This window comes from Pristiophorus japonicus, unplaced genomic scaffold (genome assembly GCF_044704955.1).
Source record: "Pristiophorus japonicus isolate sPriJap1 unplaced genomic scaffold, sPriJap1.hap1 HAP1_SCAFFOLD_409, whole genome shotgun sequence".
Taxonomy (NCBI): Eukaryota; Metazoa; Chordata; class Chondrichthyes; family Pristiophoridae; genus Pristiophorus; species Pristiophorus japonicus.
Genome location: NW_027253970.1, coordinates 282733 through 308180, shown reverse-complemented (window position 1 = coordinate 308180; position 25448 = coordinate 282733). Strand labels below are relative to the sequence as shown.

Sequence of the window (25448 nt, the reverse complement as noted above, 5' to 3'; positions counted from 1 at the left end):
CTATACCGACTCTAGGTATGCCTTTGGGGTGGCCCATGATTTCAGACAATTATGGAAAAATAGGGGATTCCTAACCTCTCAGGGGAATGAGATATCCCATAAGCAACTAGTATCTGATTTGTTGCAAGCCCTCATGCTCCCCAAGCACATTGCTGTTGTTAAATGTACCGCCCACACCACCGGAAAATTCCCGGTTGATATAGGGAACCACTGTGCTGACAAAGAGGCTAAACAGGCCTCTCGTGCCCAACAGATGATAGTGCCCAAAATGATGAGTCAGACTAAAAATCCTGCGAAGGATAAGTTAGCCTCGGAAAAACCAATGCCAACCATCCAAGATGTTATTAAAGCACAGGAGGATGCTCCTGAAAAAGATAAACTGTTGTGGAAATATTATGGATGTACTTATGACAATGTTTCTAAACTCTGGACCACTCCCGCGGAACAGACTTGCATGTCTGACGAGTTGGCTCTATGGGTTATTGAATGTATGCATTTTGCTACTCATTGTGGAGCAAGGACCACGAGTGACACACTTTTGGCTACTTGGTGGCATCCTAGACTCCAGGCGCTCGCCCAGAACATCAGTAGTCGTTGCCTGGTTTGCCAGCAACATAATCCAGGGAAGGGAGTCCCCTGTGATTGGGGTAAAACGCCCCTACCCGAAGGTCCCTTTGAGACATTTCAGTTAGACTACATTGAGTTGCAAAAAGTTCAGTGTTACAAATATGTGTTAGTAATAGTAGATGTGTTTAGCAGATGGATTGAAGCCTACCCTACCCTGGACAATAAGGCTCAAACTGTTGTTAAGGTGTTAATGAGGGAAATTGTTCCTAGATATGGTATCTCAGCTTGACTGATGACCACCTATGTTCTTTCTCTGACTCAGGCTCTGCGACTAGCTCACAACCAGGCTCAAGATGCTCACCTCGACCTCCCAGTTTTACCCGAATTGTCCCTCGTGGCACCAGGGAAGTATGGATTCGGAAGGGATTAGAGCCACAATGGGAGGGGCCTTTTCAGGTGTTACTCACTACCCCCACTGCAGCCAAGGTTGAGGGGAAAAGTGCCTGGGTTCACCTGCACCACTGTAAGCTCACCACCCTCTAACGAATCTATTTTACTGGTTATTCTAACTCCTGTTTCTGTTCCAGACTTCCTCTTCTCCATAGCTGAACAAGGCCATTGGCATCCTAATTGGAACGTGGACCAGTTTGAACTTTTACCCGTAGTGATAGACAGCCAGCTACACCGACGGTGACCTCAGAAGAGAGACGGGAAAACTGAACTCTTTTAATCAGCAAAATAATTGGACTATTTATCTGAATCCTGAGCCATAAGATGAAACTGTGTCTGTATGCCACAGTCTGTATAATAGTGTTGATATATGACAGTTTCGGCGCATGGGAGGGGAGACAGAGACGAGAGCTCCATGTAAACACCTTTTTGTACATGTCTTATGTTTATGCGCAAAATGGGAACTTTTCCAGATGTTGGGTGTGTTCACATTCCCTATACATTCCAAAGGGGGAATTCCTTTGCGCCCCGTTCCACTAACCCTAACTGAGACTGTCAGATGGATTCAGAGCCAAACTATCACGAGAGGAGGGGGGCCAATACAATACTGCTGAAGCTCTGGAGGGCATCACAGCTGAAATGGTAGCAATAAGGACCGTAGCATTACAAAACCGAATGGCCCTCGATTACCTGTTAGCTGAGAAAGGGGGAACGTGTGCCCTGATAGGAATGTAAGTGCAACATTCAGACCCTGATAGTTCAGAAAACATAACCAATCTCGCTGATCACATAAGAAGGGAGGTGAAGAAGTTATCCACACCAGCAGAAGGATCTAGCTGGTTTGATTGGCTATCAGATGGATCTTGGAGATCCTATCTAATTGTTGGTTGCCTTAACCTTTGTTGTAAAGTAATGATGGCAAGGTTAGCAAACCCTCTTGTGGTCAAGGGCTCCCGAGTTATAATCCAACGAACTTAAGAACTACTCGACACTAACAACATGATTCAGGAAATAGAGTGTGAATGGATGAATGCGATACTCCTAGAATGATCTTAAGTGTTATCATGGAATGATAAAAGGGGGGAATGTGAATGTTAAAATTTTTTTTAGAGACATTGAAGTTGAGAACGTGGGAATTGTATAGGGACAGTATAAGCTAACAAAGAATTCATGGAGGAATAGCCATGACATCTCAGACTCGAGACTGCAAAATGTTACAACACTAACACATTGAAACAAAACCCACAGCTTGCAGAAAAACCTCAAGGTCTTATTAAATCATGTTATTAACCTGAAACATTAACAGAAGGTCTTTGTTTAAAATCAGACCATACTTAGGTCGGCTTATGAGTGGACAAAGGGAAAGAGGAATCTAAGAAGATAGGCTGAACTAGGATGTCACTCTAGCCCTATCTTGTTATCTTTTGCCGAAAATGTATAACCGTCGTCCCTTTACAATGTAACGTCACTTTGTCCGTAGGAAGTGGGTGCGTTCGAACAGACTTGCATTCCTTCTGTCTGATAAGGTCCCCGATCGGGATTTGCTTTTTAAATAAAAGCTTGCTTTGTTTAAAGCACAAACGGTATTCGTTTCAGTAATTTTGCTGAACCAGATTGAGGTAAAAGAATCCAGAAATCAACATTATCATTGGAGTGCTGATAAACTAAGATGACGATCGATCCCTCACACACACACACACATTCACACATATATATATATATATACACATATATAAATAAATACACACACAATTAATTTGCAAGATTCTCAAGAGATTTCAGCAGATCACAAAATTTGCCAGATTAAGTTTTAAATATGTACTGGTAGTGTTTTCAGACAACCAAATTCAAACCTTTAGAACTGCAATTTCATCATCCTTGTGGGCTATCAGTAATGGTAAACCGGCAAGAGATTTCTCCAGATCTTTAGCAAGAACTTTCACACCTTGTGCAGCCCAGACTTCCTTTTGTTTCTCGTATTGATTCTGAGAAAAAAATTCATACACATCAATATTACTGTAAAACCAACAGTTTATTATAATAATTCTCTGGGGTTTTTTTTTGGGGGGGGGGGGGGGGGGCCAGAAGAACAATGACAATCGCTCAAATTACTTAACATTTTTCTTTTAGCCATACATTCAAACCGCAGCTCTTCTGTTGGTTTCCTCCTAAAAACAATGTCAGTCAAATCAACCAAAAAGTCACACATGCACTTCCATAAGGGTTTGTTAGATAGTTGTGATTCGGAACAGTAATGCTGTCTGATTTTCTCCTTCCCTAACCCAGGGCTAATTGTAGCAGATCTATTACTACCCAGGCTGAGGTCAGCTAACTCAGTTGAACCAAGAAAGCTCAATTTTAGTTTCAATTCTCATCTGGTTATTGCTTATATTCAAATATTCAAGATTTAGGGCATTATCTCCAAATATTCCTGTAATAGCATTTTACTGAATATTTTCAACACACTACGCTATGTCAGATGATCTTAGATAAAGAGCTTGCACTCAAAAACATAATCTAATGCTCAGAGCTAAAATGCCAGCATATGAATTCATTCTTACCAAGGTCAATTGTGAAGCACACATTTAGATACATATACAGGGCTCAATTTTCCCCAGTATTTGCGCCGTTTTTTTTTTGGAGTAGGCTGCTTTTTCTGGCCTAACTTAAAAATCCCCAGCTTCCCCAATCAATTTGCACCAACATAACTCAGTTAGTTATGTTTTTTTTCTCAAAAGGGGGAGTTACCAGCCACCTATGCCAATTCTGGCCATTTAGGCAACTTTGGGCAGCTAATAGTTACTCCACTTCTACTTCGGCCAGTGTATGTGGCCTCTCGAGAAAACCCTTGCAGAGAGTTAAAGAAATCGGCGCAGGCAAGTACACTGGAGGCCATTCAGACTGGGCTAGGGGCGGGAAGCGGAGCGGACCTGGACCGGTATGAAATCGGGGGGCACAGTGGTGAGAAGGCACTGGAGAGGCTCGGGGTGAAGGGAGTGAACTGGCCTGCATGAAATTGGGGGCCACAGAGCAGTGGGAAGGCACTGGAGAGGGTCGGGGTGAAGGGAGCGAACTGGCCTGCATGAAATTGGGGGCCACAGAGCAGTGGGAAGGCACTGGAGAGGGTCGGGGTGAAGGGAGCGAACTGGCCTGCATGAAATCAGGGGCCACGGAGCGGCGGGAAAGCACCAGAGAGGCTCGGCGTGGGAGGGTACTCACCGCAGCTGACCAGGAAGGCACCTCACTCGGAGCTCTACTGCGCATGCGTGGCCATTTCAGCGACGTCAAGAACATCATTTCTTCACATGCGCAGAAGGCCAGGCACCTTTTTCCAGCGCAGACCGCAGGCTCCACCCCCCGAGGCGACTTGCCACGCTGCGCGGCTGCAGATTAGAGGCCAAACAGGGAAACTTCAGGGATTTTTCCTGGTGCATTTATTTACCTAATTAAGTGGCAATATGCCAGAAAAAGGGCTTGTGGAAAATTGAGCCCACAATTTCTCGCTCAAAAATACCAAAATAGACCAAAATTCTGCTGAAAATGATTTCAACAGATTTTGAAAAGATGTAATGTGAAATTTGGCAATTTGAAGGAATGAGTTGATGTTGGGATCGAGACACATCGCTATAACTTTGTGGTGGTACAATGCAAATCATAAAAGCCTTTAATATACAAGAGCTACAGAACTACATTTTGCTGTAATACTACACACAAATATAGCAGGTAAAACCATCAACATATTTTTTAAATCATGATGTTATTTTTCATACCTTTACTCTCAATTCTTTAAGAGGTGGTGGTAATAGGAGACCTCTGATCTGTGTAACTATAGGACCTTCAACTCCAGGGACAATAATAGTATCTCCTTCCTTCATATGACCATTGATTAGAATCACATCAATAGTCGTTCCCATTCCAGGAAGTGCTTTGACCTGAAAATAAATACCCAGACAAAAGACATTAATTTACTGTTATACATGTATTCTGTGGTTACTGCCATACTGTCAGCTCTGGGTCATTTCTTCCCTTTATGTTCCCTTTCGCAGAAACTGCTCATTCACACAATGTCATATGGTTCTATGAACATAAGCAGTCCTCTGGTACTCTGCCATTCTCTGGGTATCTACTTAGACATGTGAATCAACAGGATGATCCGGACACAGTCGTCACCTTAATGAAGGGCATGCATCAACTTTACTCAGTTGCTAGCACTCTCATCTCTGAAGATGATCAAAAGTTCAAGACCCACCTTAGGACTTCAGCACATGCCCTCAGATGACATTTCAATGCAGTACTGAGGAAATATTGCATCTCAGCAGAGATTTAAATCAAGACCCTGCCTGCCCATTCAGATGGATCATAAAATATTCTGTGGCACCTTTTGAAGAGAAGCAGTAAATTCTCTCCAATCTCCTGACAATGCCCCTCCCTCAATCATCATCAAGAACAGATTTGTTTCATTTGCTGGTTGTGGTCATGGTTGTCTACAAAATGATTGCATTTCAGAAAGTAACTCTGGATATGAAATTCTTTAGGATGTCCTGAAGATGTGATATGGCACAATATAAACGCAAGTTTACTTTCTTTCTTGGCACTTTTATGATCTTACTACAGGCAGTGAAAAGAAGAAACTTTCCCCAGTGTCCACACATGTACATTTCCCATCAAATATCAATGGATATCGACTCTAGCTGATTGTAAGAAAGGAAAAAACAACAGGGATGCTGAGGACAACTGTTGTACCTGCAGCCAACTTAACATAATTGTCCTGATCTGTAGGACTCAGTAACACAGCTCGAGTTGCATTTACTGAATAAATCATCAAATTAATAATTTTTAAAAAAAAATTTTTAAAAAAAGGACACTGCCTATATGATTCTCCCCACTCATAAATTGGGCTCATCTTAGCAATAGGTGCAAGATGTAAATGAACACGAATTATCTAATGTTAACCATGGTAAATACAGTTCCAATCCAGAGAGGAAAAGATGGCATTAGTTTACTTGGTTTATAAAAGTCACTCAGCTTCACAACTAGGCAACTATCTTGTTTTGGATTTTTTTCTTTAAGCATTTTTCGATAGGAAAGATTTGGGGAAAAATGTTTAAACATTTTTTAAAGCAAAGTTTATTCATTTTTTTTTAAAGCACCAAGACCCCAAGGGTCGTTAAATTGCTAGTGGGAGAGGGGAGGTTGAAGGTGAAAAGTTATCGGATGACGGAAGATGATGAGGTTAAAGTTGTTTTAGCAGAGGAGCTCCCTGGGGAGCTGCCACCCTAGTGGCCATCTTAAAACACGAATGAGCTAGCAATTCAAGTTGTTTGTTCAAAACTGAAAATAGTAAGCATTTTGTTGCCATCTTAAAAATTGCTAAGCATCTCACACCCATTGTGTTGGGAAATCCCTGATCCCGGTCATCTGGCAGGGGTTGTCTAGCACAGGTCCATCCCACTCAGTTATGAACATAGGGAGATAAAAATGAAGATAGAAGCACACATTGAAAACCATGTTTATAAACAAAAGGCTGATAGGACAGGCTTTTATGTCTTTTGCATGAGACGTGTGTCCTCTGAGGTGGACATAAAAGATCCTATGGCACTATTTTGAAGAAGAGCAGGGGAGTTATCCCTGGTGTCCTGCCCAATATTTATCCCTCAATCAACATAACAAAAACAGATTATCTGGTCATCACAATGCTATTCGTGGGAATTATCTGTGTGCCAATTCGCTGCCGCGTTTCCCACGTTACAACTGTGACAACACTCAAAAAAAAGTACTTCATTGGTTGTAAAGCACTTTGCGATGTCTGGTGGTCGTGAAAGGCGCTACAAAATGTAAGTCTCTCTTTCTTTCTTTTTACCGAGACTCAATAAGCTAGTGAGAAGTAATTTTGCTTAAAGTAAGATGACTCACTGACATTAGAAAGCGTAGCATTTTTGCTATTTTGTATTATTATACAATGACATGTTATACTGATAGAAGTTATGATTGGACTAATTTAATTCTATCTTGTATATTTATTTGCTGCAAAAGAAATAAAGCAGCGTAACAATTTATATCTTCTCAGCGAGTGTTGTCTTAGTCTGTCTTCAAAAAGACTAGAGAGATGCAAGTGGGAGCAATATGTGAAAGACACAAATAGTCAGTTCAGATCACAAAAAGGCCATATTGTTACATCCCTGGGTTTCACTATATGGCCCCAAGTTTCCACATGATTTGCTCCTAATTTTTCAGAGCAACTGGTATAAAACGGAGTATCTTAGAAATCGGAATTCTCAGCATTTAGTTTGTTCCAGTTCTAGTCAGTTAGAACAGTTTCACTTTGGAACAGAATTTTTTTTTCCAAAAGGGGGCATGTCCAGCCACTTAAGCCTGATTTCAAAGTTTCGTGAGTGAAAACTTACTCCAAACTAACTTAGAGTGGAGTAAGTGAAGATTTTTGTACGCTCGAAAAAACCTTGTCTACACTTTAGAAAATCAGGCGTAGGTTACAAATCAGGCATAGGGAATGGGGGAGGGGGGTGTTTAAAGGGAAGTTTACAAACATTAAACACTTCAGTTTTACAAATAAAGAGCCATCATCAATAATAAATGATAAATACATCAATAAATCAATCAAAAAAAAATTAATAAGAAATATATATTTTTTAAAAATCAATAAATAAAACATTTTCTACTTACCGACTGCAGCGGAAGCCCTCCAACAGCGTGCTGGGGTGCCCCCCTCAGTGTGTCTCTCATTCTCTGTCTGTCAGTGTCTGTGTTTCTGACAGGGAGGGATAGGGGAGAAGGAGATCGGGGGGTGGGGGGAGAAGGAGATCGGGGGGTGGGGGGAGAAGGAGATCGGGGGGTGGGGGGAGAAGGAGATCGGGGGGTGGGGGGAGAAGGAGATCGGGGGGTGGGGGGAGAAGGAGATCGGGGGGTGGGGGGAGAAGGAGATCGGGGGGTGGGGGGAGAAGGAGATCGGGGGGTGGGGGGGAGAAGGAGATCGGGGGGTGGGGGGGAGAAGGAGATCGGGGGGTGGGGGGAGAAGGAGATCGGGGGGTGGGGGGAGAAGGAGATCGGGGGGTGGGGGGAGAAGGAGATCGGGGGGTGGGGGGAGAAGGAGATCGGGGGGTGGGGGGAGAAGGAGATCGGGGGGTGGGGGGAGAAGGAGATCGGGGGGTGGGGGGGGAGAAGGAGATCGGGGGGTGGGGGGAGAAGGAGATCGGGGGGTGGGGGGAGAAGGAGATCGGGGGTGGGGGGAGAAGGAGATCGGGGGGTGGGGGGAGAAGGAGATCGGGGGGTGGGGGGAGAAGGAGATCGGGGGGTGGGGGGAGAAGGAGATCGGGGGGTGGGGGGAGAAGGAGATCGGGGGGTGGGGGGAGAAGGAGATCGGGGGGTGGGGGGAGAAGGAGATCGGGGGGTGGGGGGAGAAGGAGATCGGGGGGTGGGGGGAGAAGGAGATCGGGGGGTGGGGGGAGAAGGAGATCGGGGGGTGGGGGGAGAAGGAGATCGGGGGGTGGGGGGAGAAGGAGATCGGGGGGTGGGGGGAGAAGGAGATCGGGGGTGGGGGGAAAGAAGGAGATTGGGGGGTGGGGGGGGGGGGAGATTGGGGGGTGGGGGGGGGGGAGATTGGGGGGTGGGGGGGGGGGGAGATTGGGGGGTGGGGGGGGGAGATTGGGGGGTGGGGGGGGGGGAAGGAGATTGGGGGGTGGGGGGGGGGAGAAGGAGATTGGGGGGTGGGGGGGGGGAAGGAGATTGGGGGGTGGGGGGGGGGAAGGAGATTGGGGGGTGGGGGGGGGGGGAAGGAGATTGGGGGGTGGGGGGGGGGGAAGGAGATTGGGGGGTGGGGGGGGGGGGGAAGGAGATTGGGGGGTGGGGGGGGGGAAGGAGATTGGGGGGTGGGGGGGGGGGAAGGAGATTGGGGGGTGGGGGGGGGGGAAGGAGATTGGGGGGTGGGGGGGGAAGGAGATTGGGGGGTGGGGGGGGGGAAGAAGGAGATTGGGGGTGGGGGGGGGGGGAAGGAGATTGGGGGGGGGGGGGGGAAGCTGAACGGGCCGGGCCCAAGACTTCGGGCAGGGCCCGTCCCCAGCACCAGATTTACAGGTAGTTGGCATTGGGTCGGTTCGGGTCGGGGGGAGGGAGGGAGAGGGGAGAGGGAGGTCAGGTCGGGGGGTGGGAGGTCAGGTCGGATCCAGTCCGGGGGCAGGGGGGGAGCGGGTGTCGGGTCCGGAGGCGGGGGTGGCGGGTGTCGGGTCCGGGAGTCGAGTCGGGTCGGGAGAAAGCAGGAGCTGGCCGAGGGAGGAGCCTTATTCACGCAGCCCCAGTGAGGCCATTCGGCCAGGGCTAGGGGCTGCGTGTTTCAGGCCCCTCCCACACAGTTTCGGATGCCTGGAGCTACTGCACTTGCGCACCCACTGTAGCACGCATGTGCAGAGGTCCCGGCACTGTTTTCGGCGCAGGGACCTGGCTCCGCCCCCTACAGCTCGTGCTGCGCTGCGCCGAGGACCAGAGGACCTGCAGGGAGGTGGAGAATCTGGAGGTTTTTTTTAGGCGCACTTTGTGGCACGAAAAACGGGCGTCCAGGTTGGGACTGCGCCGTTCTAGGCGCGGCTCGAAACTTGGGCCCTATGTGTGCAGTACAGACACACCCCTAAATGCAAGATGTTCTGACTGTGTACAAGAGTGACCAGCACTTCTGTTTGCAAGGGAATATCTAAAGCATGACACAAATTTGTAAGCAAATAGAATCTACATATTACCCATGCTCAAATTTCTCAAAACCTGCAAGACAGATCCGCAAAATATTCAGGTTTTATTTGCATGATTTGTTAAGATTTCAGATCAAGTATAATTTAACAGAGCACTCCAACATTTAGTTCCCATCAGTCAACTTTATTTCAAATTTACAGGGACAACAGTGAATGTTTCCATTTAACTATTAATCTTCACTAACTGCCCTGGAGAGACAATGAAGGTTAGCTTTTGCTGGATACAACACCTGGATAATTGAAAATAGCAACTTAGTAGAGCTTTTCATAAATGCAGAAATAACACATAGCGGGTGTTTGCTGGTGATTAAACACAAGAATTCCCCACACAAGAAAAAAAATAAAGAACATGTATTTATATTTTGCCTTTCATGATCTAAGGATGTCCTAAAGTGCTTCATGGCTAATCAAGTACCACTGATTGTAGTCGCTACTGTAATGTAGGAAAACACCTCAGCCAAACTGCTTGCAGCAACGTCCCATAAACAGCAATGAAATAAATAACCAGATAATCAGTTTTAGTGATGTTGGTTGAGATAAATGTTCGACAGGACATCAGGAGAACTTCCCCGCTTTTCTTCAAATTGCACCAAGTGATCTTTTACAACTACCCAAGGTAGCAAGTTGGGTCGCAATTTAGTGTTTGATCCAAACGATGGCAGTTCCTACAGTGGAGTACTCCCTCAGTACGACATTGAAGTGCCAGCTCAGATTATGTGCTCAAGGCTCTGGAGTGGGGCTTGAACACACAACCTTCTGACAGGGGTAACAATGCTACGACTGAGCCAAGGCTGACAGTTGTTGAAAATCATCCCTTCACTTTGCTGCTCATTTTTTAAAAATGTAAATAAAAGGGTTAGCCCAGAGTTCTCCTAAAGGCCTAGTGTGTGTGTTACCATGCCATACAGAACAGATCGCTGGTCGATGGTGGCTTAGCTAGGGAATGAGGGAAACTCTACCAATCATCTCAATATCTCTAAACTAGCAAAGGGAAGGATGGGAGCAACAGGGTTTCTACTCGTGTTTGCTACCCAGTGACCCCTGCTGTAAAATGTCAATACATTTGCAGATAGAGATAATGCGAGATGAGGATCATGTTTGGTTGTGATGTCACAAAGTCAGTCGTCTGTTATCACTCATTTTCTTGGCTCACAGATGATGAATAGCCAGTGCATCAAGGTACCAGAGAGCTGTCTGCAGCTTCACCTCCAACAAGTAAGCCAGCAAAGGAAGGGCTGTGCTTTGTTAAATACAATATTTTTTCTGACTTAACATTTACCGCAAAAGCTAAATTTAGAAATATATTACTACACAATATTTTCAAGGCTGTACTGTAAATTACTGGAGATTATTTATCTAAGTTTACAGTAGATCTTGAATGCATACCTCCATAACTTGAGCTCTTAGTTCCAGAGAATATGCGAGTCTCTTAGCAAGCATGGTCTGGGTCAGTTCCACCAGCAGTGCAATAAGATTTCCCATACCATCTCCAGAGTGAGCTGATGTAGGTATCAATGACACAAATGTACGCGGATCCTTATTCTCAAAGAATAATGCAGCATTCAGACCCTAAAAAATGCGATGAATGGTATCCATTAGCAATTCACAAATATATACCTTATAAAATAGTTTAGGAATAGAATCATTCCTAACAACTACAGTAAATTAATTCAAGTTGGCACACGGATGAAAATCAAACATTATTTAAATATTAATGGCGTTCTCATAAGATAAGAAATAGGAGCAGGAGTAGGCCACCTGGCCCCTCGATACTGCTCTGCCATTTAATAAGATCATGGCTGATCTGATCATGGACTCCGCTCCACTTCCCTGCCGGCTTCCCCATAACCATTTACTCCCTTATTGCTCAAAAATCTGTCTACCTCCGCTTTAAATATATTCAATGACCCAGCCTCCACAGCTCTCTGGGGCAGAGAATTCCATAGATTTACAACCCTCAAAGAAGAAATTCCTCCTCATTTCAGTTTTAAATGGGCGGCCCCTTATTCTGAGACTATGTCCCCTAGTTCTAGTTTCCCCTATGAGTGGCAATATCCTCTCTGCATTGTTCACCGAGTTGAAGGATATGCTAGTTCTTTTGGTGAATGATTGTTTTTCAGTGGTGTCCCCAGGGATCAGTATTAAGACCCCTGCTCTTTTTGATAATATATTAACGACCTGTACTTGGGATTTCAGGGTATAATGTCAAAGTTTGCAGATGATGCGAAACTCAAATGTAGTAAACAGTGAGGAGGATAGCAATAAACTTCAGGACATAGGTGAAATGGGCAGACACATGGCAGATGAAATTTAATGTAGAGAAGTGTGAAGTGATACATTTTTGTAGGGAGAATGAGGAGAGGCAATATGAAATAAATGGTACAATTTTAAAGGGTGCACAGGAACGGAGGGACCTGGGGGATGTATGTACATAAAAATATTTGAAGGTGGCAGGACAAGTTGAGAAGGCTGTTTAAAAAAAACCCAGAGGATCTATGGCTTTATTAAATCGAGGAAGAGTGTACAAAAGCAAGGAAGTTATGCGAAACCTTTATAAAACACTGGTTGGGCCTCAGCAGGAATACTGTGTTCAATTTTGGGCACTACACTTTAGGAAGGACGAAAGGCTGCAGAAGAGATGGCACCAGGGATGAGGGACTTCAGTTATGTGGAGAGACTGAAGAAGCTGGGGTTGTACTCCTTAAAGCAGAAAAGGTTAAGAGGAGATTTGACAGAGGTGTTCAAAATCATGAATTGGTTTGATAGAGTAAATACAGAGAAACTGTTCCCAGTGGCAGAAGGGTCAGTAACCAGAGAACACAGATTTAAGGTTTTTGGCAAAACAACCAGTGGTGACATAAGGAATTTTTTTTTAAAAACCACAGCAAGTTGTTGTAATCTTCAATGCATTGCCTGAAAGGGTGGTGGTGGCAGATCAATCATAACATTTAAGAGAGAATTGGATCAATACTTGAAGGGAAGAAATTCATAGGGCTATGGGGAAAGAGCAGGAGGATGGGATTAATTCATAGAATCATAACAATTTATCGCACGGAAGGAGACCATTTCAGCCCATCGTGTCCGTGCTGGCTGAAAGAGAACTATCCAGCTAATCCCTCTTTCTAGTTCTTGGTCCATAGCTCTGTATGTTATGGCACTTCAAGTCAATATTCAAGTTCTTTTTAAATGCGATGAGAGTTTCTGCCTCTATCACTCTTTCAGGCAGTAGGTTCCAGACACCAACCACCCTCTGAAAATATTTCCCCTCAATTTCCATCTAAAACCTCTTAACAATTACTTTAAATCTATGCCCCCTTGTTGTTGACCTCTCTAAGGGAAATAGGTAATTCCTCGCCACTCTATCTAGGCCCCTCATAATTTTATACACCTCAATAAGTTCTCCCCTCAGCCGTCTCTATTCCAAACAAAACAAACACAGTCTATTGAATCTTTCCTCATAGCTAAAATTCTTCAGTACAGGCAATATCCTCGTAAATCTCCTCAGTACCCTCTCTAGTACAATCACATCTTTGCTGTACAGAACTGCATGCAGTACTCGAGCTATGGCCTAACTAGTGTTTTATACAGTTCAAGCATAACCTCCCTGTTCTTGTATTCTATGCATCGGCTAATAAAGGCAATTATTCCATATGCTTTCTTAACAACCATATCTACATGGCCTGCTACCTTCAGGGATCTGTTGACATGCATTCCAAGGTCCCTTTGTTCCTCTACACTTCTCCGTGTCCTACTATTTAATGTGTATTCCCTTGTCATGTTAACCCTCCCCAAATGCATTACCTCGCACTTTTCCAGATTAAATGTCATTTGCCACTGTTCTGCCCATTTGACCAGTTCATTGATATCTTCCTGCAGTCTACAGCTTTCTTCTCCATTACCAACCACACAGCCAATTTTTGTATCATCTGCAAACTTTTCAATCATATCCTCTACATTCAAGTCTAAATCATTGATATATACCACAAAAAGCAAGGGACTGAGTTCTGAGTCCTGCGGAACCCCACTGGAAACAGCTTTCCAGTCACAAAAACACCCATCAACCATTACCCTTTGCTTCCTGTCTCTGAGCCAATTCCTGGATCTAACTTGCCACTTTACCCTGGATCCCATGGGCTTTTACTTTCATGACCAGTCTGCCATTTGGGACCTTTTCAAAAGCTTTGCTAAAATCCATATACACTACATCAAACGCACTACCCTCATCGACCCTCCTTGTTACCTCCTCAAAAAATTCAATCAAGTTAGTCAGACATGACCTTCCCTTAACAAATCCATGCTGACTGTCCTTGATTATCCCTGTCTTTCTAAAAGATTTATCCTGTCCCTCAGAATTTTTTCCAATCGTTTTTCCATCACCAAAGTTAGGCTGACTGGCCTGTAATTACTCAGTCTATCCCTTTGTCCCTTTTTAAGCAAAGGTACAACATCAGCAGTCCTCTAGTCCTCTAGCACTACACCTGTAGCCAGAGAGGATGTAAAATGATGGTCAGAGTCTCTGCAATTTCCTCTTTTGCTTCTCTTAATAGCCTGAGATAAATTTCATCTGGGCCTGGGGATTTATCCAAATTCAATGCTGCTAAATCTCTTAATACTTCCTCTCTATGTTTATTTCATCTGATATTTCACACACCTCCGCTCTGATTGCAATGTCTGCATCGCCCTTCTCTTTTGTGAAAACAGACGCGCATGTTCATTAAGAACCTTACTCACGTCTTCTGCCTCCGCAAAAAGCTTAAATAAAGGAGACTATGAAAGTGTTAGGTAAAGTGGCCTGGGAAAATAGATTCAAGTGTAGGACGGTTGATGAACAGTGATGTACATTTAAGGAGATATTTCACAACTCTCAAAAAAAATATATAAAAAGGAAAAGAGTGGCTAAAGTAAACGTTGGTCTCAGAGGACGAGATCGGGGAATTAGTAATGGGGAACATGGAGATGGCAGAAACTCTGAACAAATATTTTGCATCAGTCTTTACGGTAGAGGACACTAACAATATTCTAACAGTGGATAGTCAAGGGGCTATGGGGGGGGGGGGGGAGAAAGAGGAACTCAACACAATCACTAAGGAGGTGGTACTCAGTAAGATAATGGGACTAAAGGCGGATAAATCCCCTGGACCTGATGGCTTGCATCCTCGGATCTTGAGACGTAGCGGCAGGGATGGTGGATGCATTGGTTGTAATTTTAAAATTCCCTGGATTCTGGGAAGGTCCCAGCAGATTGGAAAATTGTAAATGTAATGCCCCTATTTAAAAAAGGAGACAAACAAAAAGCAGGAAACTATAGACCAGTTAGCCTAACATCTGTGGTTGGGAAAATGTTAAGAGTCCATTATTAAAGCAGGACATTTGGAAAAGCAAAATTCGGTCAGGCAAAGTCAGCATGGATTTATGAAGGGGAAAGTCATGTTTGACAAATTTGCTGGAATTCTTTGAGGATGTAACAAACAGGGTGGATAAAGGGGAACCAGTGAATGTGGTGTATTTGGACTTCCAGAAAGCATTTGACAAGGTGACTCATAAAAGGTTACAGCACAAGATAAAAGTTCATGGGGTTGGGGGTAATATATTAGCATGGATAGAGGATTTGCTAACTGAGAACAGAGTGTCGGGGTAAATGGTTCATTCTCTCGTTGGCAATCAGTAACTAGTGGGGTGCCACAGGGATCAGTGCTGGGACCCCAACCTACATTAATGACTTGGAAGAAGGGACTGAGTGTAACGTAGCCAAGGTTGCTGACGATACAAAGACGGGAGGAAAAGCAATGTGTGAGGAGGACACAAAAAAAATCTGCAAAAGGATATAGACAGGCTACGTGGGCAAAAATTTGGCAGATGGAGTATAATGTCGGAAAGTGTTAGGTCATGCACTTCGGCAGAAAAAAAATCAAAGAGCAAGTTATTATTTAAATGGAGAAAGATTGCAAAGTGCCACAGTACAGAGGGACCTAGGGGTACTTGTGCATGAAACACAAAAGGATAGTATGCAGGTACAGCAAGTGATCAGGAAAGCAATTGGTATCTTGGCCTTTATTGCAAAGGGGATGGAGTATAAAAGCAGGGAAGTCTTGCTACAGCTATATAAGGTATTGGTGATGCCACACCTGGAATACTGCATACAGTTTTGGTTTCCATATTGACAAAAGGAGGCAGTTCAGAGAAGGTTCACTAGATTGATTCCGGGGATGAGGGGGTTGACTTACGAGGAAAGGTTTGAGTAGGTTGGGCCTCTACTCATTGGAATTCAGAGAGGTGATCTTATCGAAACGTATAAGATTATGAGGGGGCTTGACAAGGTGGATGCAGAGAGGATGTTTCCACTGATGGGGGGAGACTAGAACTAGAGCGCATGATCTTAGAATAAGGGGCCACCCATTTAAAACAGAGATGAGGAGAAATTTCTTCGATGAGGGTTGTAAATCTGTGGAATTTGCTGCCTCAGAGAGCTGTGGAAGCTGGGACATTGAATAAATTTAAGGCAGAAATAAACAGTTTCTTAAATGATAAGGGGATAAGGGGTTATGGGGAGCGGGCGGGGAAGTGGAGCTGAGTCCATGATCAGATCAGCCATGATCTTATTGAATGGCGGAGCAGGCTCGAGGGGCCGTATTGCCTATGCCTGTTCCTATTTCTTATGCTCTTATGTTCTTATGTTCTTATTACCTTCATGGTCTCTAATAGGCACTACTCTTTCTTTATTTATCCTCTTGCTCTTAATGTATTTCTAAAACATCTTTGGGTTTTCCTTGATTTTACCTGCCAATTTTTTTTCATGCTCTCTTTGCTTTCCTAATTTCCATTTTAATTTCACCCCTGCACTTTCTATACTCCTCCAGGCTTTCTGTAGCATAGAGCCCTCGATATCGGTCATAAGCCTCTCTTTTTACTTTATCCTAAGGGGACTCTAGATTTGTTAGTCCCACTCTTTTTCTTTAAGGAAACATACTTGCTGTGAACCCTCACGATCGTCTCCCTGAATGCCTCCCACTAATTTACCTTCAAGTAACTGTTTCCAGTCCACTTTGGCTAGATCACATCTCAGCTGAGTAAAATTAACTTTCCCCCAATTGAGAATTTTTATTCTTGGTCTATCTTTGTCCTTTTCCATAACTACCCTAAATCTAACGGAATTATCACTAGCACCAAAATGCTCTCCCACGGATACCCCTTCCACCTGCCCAGCTTCTTTCACTAAAACTAAGTCCAGAACCGTCCCTTCCCTTGTTGGCCTTGCGGCATACTGGCTTAAAAAAAAGTTCCCCTGAATGCATTTTAGGAATTCTGCACCCTCTATACCCTTCACACTAATTCTATTCTAGTTAATATTAGGGTCGTTGAAATCCGCTATTACTGCCCTATCGTTTTTGCACCTCAGAAATTTGCCTACATATTTGCTCTTTTATCACCCTCTGACTTTTGGGGGTCTATAGTGCACTCCCAGCAGTGTCATCGCCAATTTTTTCAACTCAACCCATATGGCCTCACTTGATGATCCATCTAATATATCATCCCTCCTCACAGCTGTAATTGTTTTTTTAAATCAACACTACGACCCTCACTTTTTTTTATCCACCTCTCTATCCCATCTGAAAACCCTGTAACCAGGAATGTTGAGCTGCCATTCCTGCCATGTCTCAGTAATAGCTATAATACCATACTCCTAAGTGTCTATCTGTGCTCTCAGCTCATCTGCCTTATTCCTTAGACTCCTTGCATTGAAGTATATACCATTTAGCACTACCAAACTCCCTTGTTGTCCATTTTCTAGCCTTTGTTTCCTCTGCCTTCCAAATTCACATTCTAATTTTCTGCTTTCCAATTTCAGCTTTGCTCTCTTCTGAATCTACTCAGGTTCCCATCCCCCTGCCAAGCTAGTTTAAACCCTCCGTAACGGCACGAGCAAACCCCACCCCCAGCAAGGATATTGGTCCCGGCTCTGTTGAGGTGTAACCTGTCCGGCTTGTACAGGTCCCACCTCCCCCCTGAAATGGTCCCAATGCCTCAGGAATCAAAAGCCCTCCTTCCTGCACCATCTCTCCAGCCACGAATTCATCTGCTTTATCCTTCTATTTCTGTACTCACTAGCACGTGGCACCAGGAGTAATCTAGAGATTACTACCTTTGAGCTCCTGCTTTTTAATCTCCCTTCTAGCTACCTAAAATCTGCCTGCAGGACCTCATCCCTCTTTCAACTTGTCAGTGGTACCAAAATGGACCACGACCTCTGGCTGTTCACCCTCCCCCCTCAGGATTTCCTGCAACCGTTCAGTGACATCCTTGACCCTGGCACCAGGGAGGCAACATACCATCCTGGAGTCACATCTGCTAGTGCTGTTGGGGGAGAGTTTAATTGGATAGCTCTTCCCAACAGCCGGCACATGCACGATGGGCCAAAAGTCCCCTTCTGCGCTGCTATTGTTCTATGATTCGAGGAACTGAAAGCATCAACTCTTGTGAAAACAAATTCTTAAGTTTCAAAAAGCATGAAACTGAAATCTTTTTTATTCCAGACTTTCTTTAAAAAAAGATGCACAACAGAGAAAGTCACAGAACCTGTTGTGCAAATTCCACAATAGTGGATTTGGCTCTTTCATCAAATTCATCTTTGGTGTTCTTCTTCTGCTTCTTTAACGTGGTAACCACATCAGTATCTGGACTTTTCTTCCAATCATACAACCTGTCAATCTGAAGTAAAAGAAAAAGAAAGAGGTTTGCAGAAATGAAGTACTTATTCAATCACAATAGAGCAACATGCCTATATTTAATGCTATTAGTACCATCACCATCATAGGCAGTCCCTCGAAATGCCAAAAAAGAAAGGACCTAATATTCAAGGTCCTGAACTACATCCTGAAGGGTGGAAGATGCCTGTGCGTGGATTTTTTTAACGTGTGGTGGCCGTTACACACCAGCCACCACATGGGCTTGACAGAGGCAAGGGTTATCCAAGACAACTGGAAACCTGCTCTGCTACACGGACCTAGTACGCACACATATCGCACTGATTCACCAACCAGCCAAAAAAATAATTTGGTTTTAAATTTGAGATGCAGTGATATCCTGCTATGGTTAGATATTAGATATCCACACATGGGTGTGCTGAGTTGTCACTCAGCTGCAAAATGACCTCTGAGCACACACAAAATATGGTGCAGCAACGGACAAAATAGGTTCACTTTCATGTCACTTCCACTCCCTGAACAGTTTGTGGATGTACTAATGTGATGGGCGACTTGTATAAATTCTAGTTAATGAGAAGACAGCCTACAATGGAATGAAAGCCTGGTTGTCAAAGATCTAAAAGATTGGTGGTATTTCTTACTGGAATTTACTAAAATGCATTAGTAAGTAAACTCCCCAAATATGTGAAAAATGCACAACTATAAAACAATTCATTTTCAGGTGTATCCATTGGGTCAGAAGTATGATCAAACAGGCAAACTTAAAAAGCCAACACAGGCAGAAATGTACCTTTTACCATCACAGTAAACCTTTCTGCTTTGCATGAAGCTTGACAATATGGTATTTCCAGTTCTCTGCACATTTGGCTGAAGATTTAAAAAGTGAACTTTGAATAAAAACAAACCAACAAGTTTAGATTCCATCGAAAAGCTCAGCCGCCAATGGTGGAGCAATGAAAATCGGGGATGCGCAAGAGGCCAGAATTGGAGAAGCTCAGAAATCTCGGAGAGGTATAGGGCTAGTAGAGGAGGTTACATTGATGGGAATGGCAAGGTTGTAAAGGGATTTGAAAATAAGGATGAGATTTTAATGAAATGGAAATTTTGCCTTCCCTGCTAATTTCATCTTTCCATTCATTCAATGAGATGAAATAGACAGAAATCGGATATGGTACAAAATTTTAATTGTAAGCTGAAATTAATATTTAATCTCATTTCTCTTTACAACTCATTCATAAAAGCAGTACCCTGACCTTGCAATGTTGCTTAAATTAAAACCATTACTCACCTTATTAAGTGCAACGATAAAGGGGCATTTTTTTGTTTTTAGTAAGTTAATGGATTCTATCGTCTGCGGCTCCAATCCATGCATGATATCAACCACAAGGATGGCAATATCACAGAGGGAACTTCCTCTATTTCTTAAGTTACTGCAAAGGGAAAAAATAGCAGAATAAAAATGTCTTCAATATAGATATCTCCAATTTAAGAGATTGAAGCTTGCAACACAATAGATACAATATTGTTTGTTAAATGAATTTGAAGGGTTGACGATCATTGGCATACTGGAAAGGCGAGATCATTAGAGGATTACGATGTTAATCAAATGTATAGACAGTGAAACTGGAGGAATGAACATAAACTCCAGTGGCAAGTACAGAAAAAAATGTATTTAACCAAAATGTTCACGACACACTAAAATAAGTCAGTTATTAGATATACAGCACTTGTGTGAAACATTCACAGGTATTGAACTCTTCATCCCAATTATAACTGCTCCCCAAAGATGGGAAACCTACAGAATAGTGCAGATGAATATTCAGAAAGAGCATGGTACAAACATGAGCCAGAAGATCAGTGGTTGAACTGTGCAATGCAAATTAATCTTACCAGGAAGAATGGAGATGAGATTTTATAGGGCATAACTGAAGAGCTGCAGTTTAGCAATCAGCCCAAGTATCATAATATGGATCATATTCTTGCCAATGTTAGACTACACCATAAGATTTCAACTTAATTTGACATAAGTACTGAACTTTTATCATATCAGTAAAATATTGACAGCTTGCCACAACTTACCTTTAGCTTGTGAGGAAGAAGAACAGGGTAATAGTTTTTTTTAAAAAAAACAGTTTAATGAAGAGCTATTTATGAAAAGAGCAGAGGGTATAGCTCTAATTCAGTTGTTACATTTTTCTTGTGAATGGTTCAACTGAACAGGTTTCATTGCAAAGATTTATGTAAATTTAGCCTAGTTAACATTCGGCTGCATTGTATACCAAAATAAATACTAGTTAGCATGCAACATTGCTGGAACATTAGATTTTTTTAAAAACGTAATTGTTTAATACAGAATCTATGTTTGTGTTCAGTGTTACTAGGTTCAGTTGGAATTTCTGCCCCTTCTTGCTCCAAACATAAATGCACTCAGAAAAATGCTACAGTTTTGAAATGCATACACCCCTTCCTCAGTCTGGGTCAATGTTTGCGTTACTTTCATCACATGAAAGTAATTAAGATCAACCACCAATACTAAAAGAACAAAAATATTTACCTGAAGGATTCGTGACCTGGCGTATCAATGATCAGCATTCCTGGTATTTTAATGTCATCTTTCTCAAACTAAAACAGAGTTATCAAAGAGTGCTTATTTTTAATATTGCTTTATGAATATTCAATTAAAGATAAATTGAAGATTACATACATAACTATTTTCATAAATACTACAAAGGAAATCGATTCCAACTTGTTCATCTTTTATACACTTACATTTTTCACCATCTTAGTTTGCTCCTTGATGGTTTCCAGAGGGACATTGGTTGCACCGATCTGCTGGGTTATACCACCTGCTTCACCATCCTGTACATGAGTATGACGGAGCTGTGCGCAACAAAATCAGATAACATACACAAAAAGATGATATACATCTACGTGTCTCATTAAAAATTTTGCATAAGCATGCACTTCATGAAAATACCCCAGTGAATAGGTCAACATTTCACCATCAATGTGCATTGATGAACCAATCGTGCGATTGAAAACACCTTTTCAAAAATTTTAGGCTATCATTTTCTTTCTCAGTAACTGAAATTGCCAATGTCCAAAAAAAGGTTATAAACAAAATAATGGGGAAAAAAATCCCCAAATTACATATTTTACAATAACAATTAAATTTACCGACTGAATTGTCTTCGTGTCTTTTCATACCTTCATTTAAGATTTTATTTCAAAGCCTCAGACTCGTCCAAAAGCTTGTGCTTGGACTGGACATTTTGGTCCAAAATAGCAGCTGTTAGCTTAAGAGTCCAAGAATGAAAATTGTACAATTTCTCTGGATGCAACAATAACATTTATGCTAACTAAACAATACAGACCAAGATAGAAGCAGGCTAACAAAATCTATTTGGTTGTTCTTACATGTGCAAGACAAAAAAAAATCAATGAAAAAAAAATTCATATTACAGATTACACAGCTGTGTTAGTTGGTGCACTTATTATATTCTGTAAAGAGAGAGAGAGAAAGCAAGTGCCAGAGAGGGGAGAGCGCGAGCGGCAGCGAGGCCAAGCAAGCGGCAGGCCTAGAATGCGAGTGACAGAGTGCGAAAGAGAAGAAAAAGACAGAAGAGTGAGAAGACAAAAAGACACAGCCAAACCAAATTCTGTCTAACCACAGGTTCCCCCTCCCGTGATGACAGAGCAAAGGATATCGCCATGCTGCCAAACCAGAGTAGCCCCACCACAGTGATGCTAAACATCCCAACACCAACCCCCAGGGCTGCCAAAGCCAGGACCATTCCCCAGTGCTACCAATGCTGGCTAAGTACAGGATCACCTTCAAAGCTAATCTCCACTCCCCTTACCTACTACTGCTGAATATCAGATACCCAACTCCAACTGGGACATGTTGCTCATCATATAAAGTGTTAAACGCATTGGGGGAGACTCCGAGGGGATTTTAGTGATCTAGTAGATGATGAGTGGAAATTTGCAGTAGGTAACAAATACTTCACATGAGTGTTTTCAAATAAGAGGGATACTGTACTGTGAAGGAGGTAAATTCTGAATTGATTAAAAGCAAGCTCGAGAGATATTACCATAAATAACGTATTAGGGAAGTTGGTTAAGTTAAAGAACAACAAAATGTCAGGTGTCAATAAGATACACCGAAGGATCAGGAATTAAATGGGGGAAGTAGCAGAAATTATGGTCTGAGTTTTAACAGGAAGGCAGGTTGGGGGCGGATCTCCAAAGCGGTCAGGAAATCCAGGAAAACAGGTTTCCGCAGGCCTTGCGGACTTTAATGGCAGAGCCTGAATTACATGGGAAACCTGTTTCCCACCCACAGCCAGCCGGACTGAGAGGCCGACAGGCTCAAAACGGGTAGGCCTGCGGCACTAGTCCACACAGAGGAGTGAAGGAGGGATCGCATGGGAGTCATGCCGGAGAAGTTCAAGCTGTTGACTGCTGGGAGAAGATCGAGGGGTTGGGTCAGGAGCGGCAAGAAGATCAGAGGGGGTTGCAGGAGCGGCAAGAAGATCTGGGGACGAAAGAGCAGCACTGGAAGGGTCAGGTCATGATTATGATTTTTAACACTTTAACTACCCCTATGTCCCCAAGCCATCTGCTTTTTTAAAGTTAAACTTCCCCCCTATGGGCTCAAGTTTCGGTCTGAGATGCTCCTATTTTTTTGGAGCAACTAGTTTAGAATGGAGCATCCTAGAAATTGCAATTCTCAGCATAGTTTGCTTCAGTTCTAGTGAGTTAGAATAGTTCCATTTTAGAACAGATTTCTTTTCCAAAAAGGAGCGTGTCCAGCCACTTACACCTATTTTGCAAGTTTAGGCAGCGAAAACTTACTCCAAACTAACTTAGAATGGATAAGTGCAGATTTTTGTACGCTCAGAAAAACCTTGCCTACACTTAGAAATCAGAGGAGAAGAACGGGGTGGGGGGGGGGGGAAGAGAGAAGAACAGGGTAGGGGGGGGGGGGGAAAAGAGAGAAGAACGGGGGGGGGGAAAAGAGAGAACAGTGGAGGGGGGGGAAAAGAGAGAACGGTGGATGGGGGGGGGAGAAAAAGAGAGAACGGTGGAGGGGGGGGGGAAAAGAGAAGAACGGGGGAGGGAGGAAGAGAAACGGGGGGGGGGGGGGGTTGGGGAGGAGAAGAAGAACGGGGTGGGGGGGGGGGGGGGGGGGGGGGAAGAGAGAAAACAACAATGAAGCCGGGCTGTAGTTCCGCCCCCAGCAGCTCCCGCTGCACCGTGCCGTGGTGGAAATGGGCCTACAGCTATTGGAGAATTGCGAGATAAGTATTCGGCGCAATTTTTGTTCTATAAATTAGGCGGGCCTCTCCGATGTGCCTCTCCGTTCTGGTGGGCGTCCGAAACTTGAGCCCATCAGGATTGTATTGAGAGTGCATGTGTGCCAGAGGACTGGAATGTGGCCAATGTAACACACCTTTATTAAAAAAAGGGACATAGAGCTAACCTTGGTAATTACTGGCGAATTAGTTTACCATCTGCAGTAGGGAACATTTTGAAATCTTTAATTAAAAAGGTACAATTAATAAATATCTAGCTGAAGAGAAAATTAGAAGCAGCCAGCACAGATTTTAGAAAGGAAGATCGTGCCCAACAATTCTGCTAACAGTTCTTTGAGGCAGTGATGAATATGGCAGATTAGGAAAATGCAGATGTGGTATACAAAGACGTTCATAAAACCTTTGATCGCAAGATACCACACAGGATACTTGGAGGTTCAAGGATATGAAATTAGAGAGGATAGTAAATTGAATTAAAAACTAGTTAGAAGGGAACAAACTCCATATTTTCATTGAGAACTGCCGGCGTGATATCAGCTGCGCAGTTTCTGCGCTCCCTTCACTTACTCAAATCTATCTCTGAATTTGTCGAACTCCATTCTCCAGTTCTAACCCCGACATCATTATCAAACCTGCTGACAAGGAAGACGCTGCTACTGTATAGCGAAACACCTCTAATCTTGTGAAGGCTGAATACCAATTCTCTACCATTCCATTGACTAAACCCCTTCCCCAAACCATCTCCCCCAAAGCCTCCAACCTTATAGTCCCCCAACTACACAGCCCACTTGTAACTCCTCCCCAAGATCCACAAAGAGGACTGTCCCGATAGACTTACCGTTTCAGCTCTTGCTCCACTGAACCTATTTCAATGAACCCAGGCAACAGTGACCATAATATAATACGTTTTAAGGTGGTAATAGAGAAGGACATAAGTAAGACGAAAACCAGATTAATAGATTGGAGAAATGCTGATTTTGAGGGGCTGAGAATCGAACTTGGGAAGATAAAATGGGCAACAATGTTGGCAAACAACGATGTAGAACAACAATGGGAAACAATTTAAACGGTGTTCAACAGAGTGCAGGAAAAATATATTCCGCTAAAAGGAAAGAAAAAACTAAACACAAATGAGACTCAATGGATGAACAAAGACATAAGGCAACAATTGAGGGTAAGCAAAGAGGCATACATTAATTACATAGATAGCAGACGAGTGCATGATGAGAGAATACGAAGACTAGGAGTGAACTAAAAAAATTAGGAAGGCAAAGAAGAACTATGAAATTGAATTATCAAGGAACATAAAACCAAATAGTAAAATATTTAAAGGCACATTAATAAAAAAGGAAGGTTGTGTTGGGAATAGGGCCATTAAGGGATAGACAGGACAATACCACAGATAATGATAGGGAGTAGGCAAAAATATTAAAATCATTATTTTGCTTCGGTATTTGCCAGGGAGATCGAACAGGTAGATATAACATTGGAGGATGAGATGCATAATGAGACAAGTGCATTTAAAATAAAAAAGGGGATATATTAAATAAACCAATCAAACTCAGGATAAAACCCCTAGTCTGGATGGATTGCACCCACACATTTTAAAAGAATTTAAGGAAGAGATAGCAGAGGCATTACTACACATATTTAATCAT

The 25448-nt window shown here is 43.2% G+C and overlaps 1 protein-coding gene across 1 annotated transcript in view; it reads right to left on the bottom strand.

Annotated features, from left to right (window-relative positions):
- eif5b (eukaryotic translation initiation factor 5B) overlaps positions 1–25448 on the bottom strand; it is a 136411-nt gene that overhangs the window by 44474 nt on the left and 66489 nt on the right. The window contains exons 12-18 of the mRNA XM_070873051.1: positions 21242–21352; positions 21027–21094; positions 19761–19902; positions 18345–18476; positions 11157–11339; positions 4788–4949; positions 2871–3002 (exon numbers count right to left, since the gene is read on the bottom strand). Coding sequence (XP_070729152.1) covers positions 2871–3002; positions 4788–4949; positions 11157–11339; positions 18345–18476; positions 19761–19902; positions 21027–21094; positions 21242–21352 — 930 coding nt within the window. The remainder of the gene's footprint in view (positions 1–2870; positions 3003–4787; positions 4950–11156; positions 11340–18344; positions 18477–19760; positions 19903–21026; positions 21095–21241; positions 21353–25448) is intronic.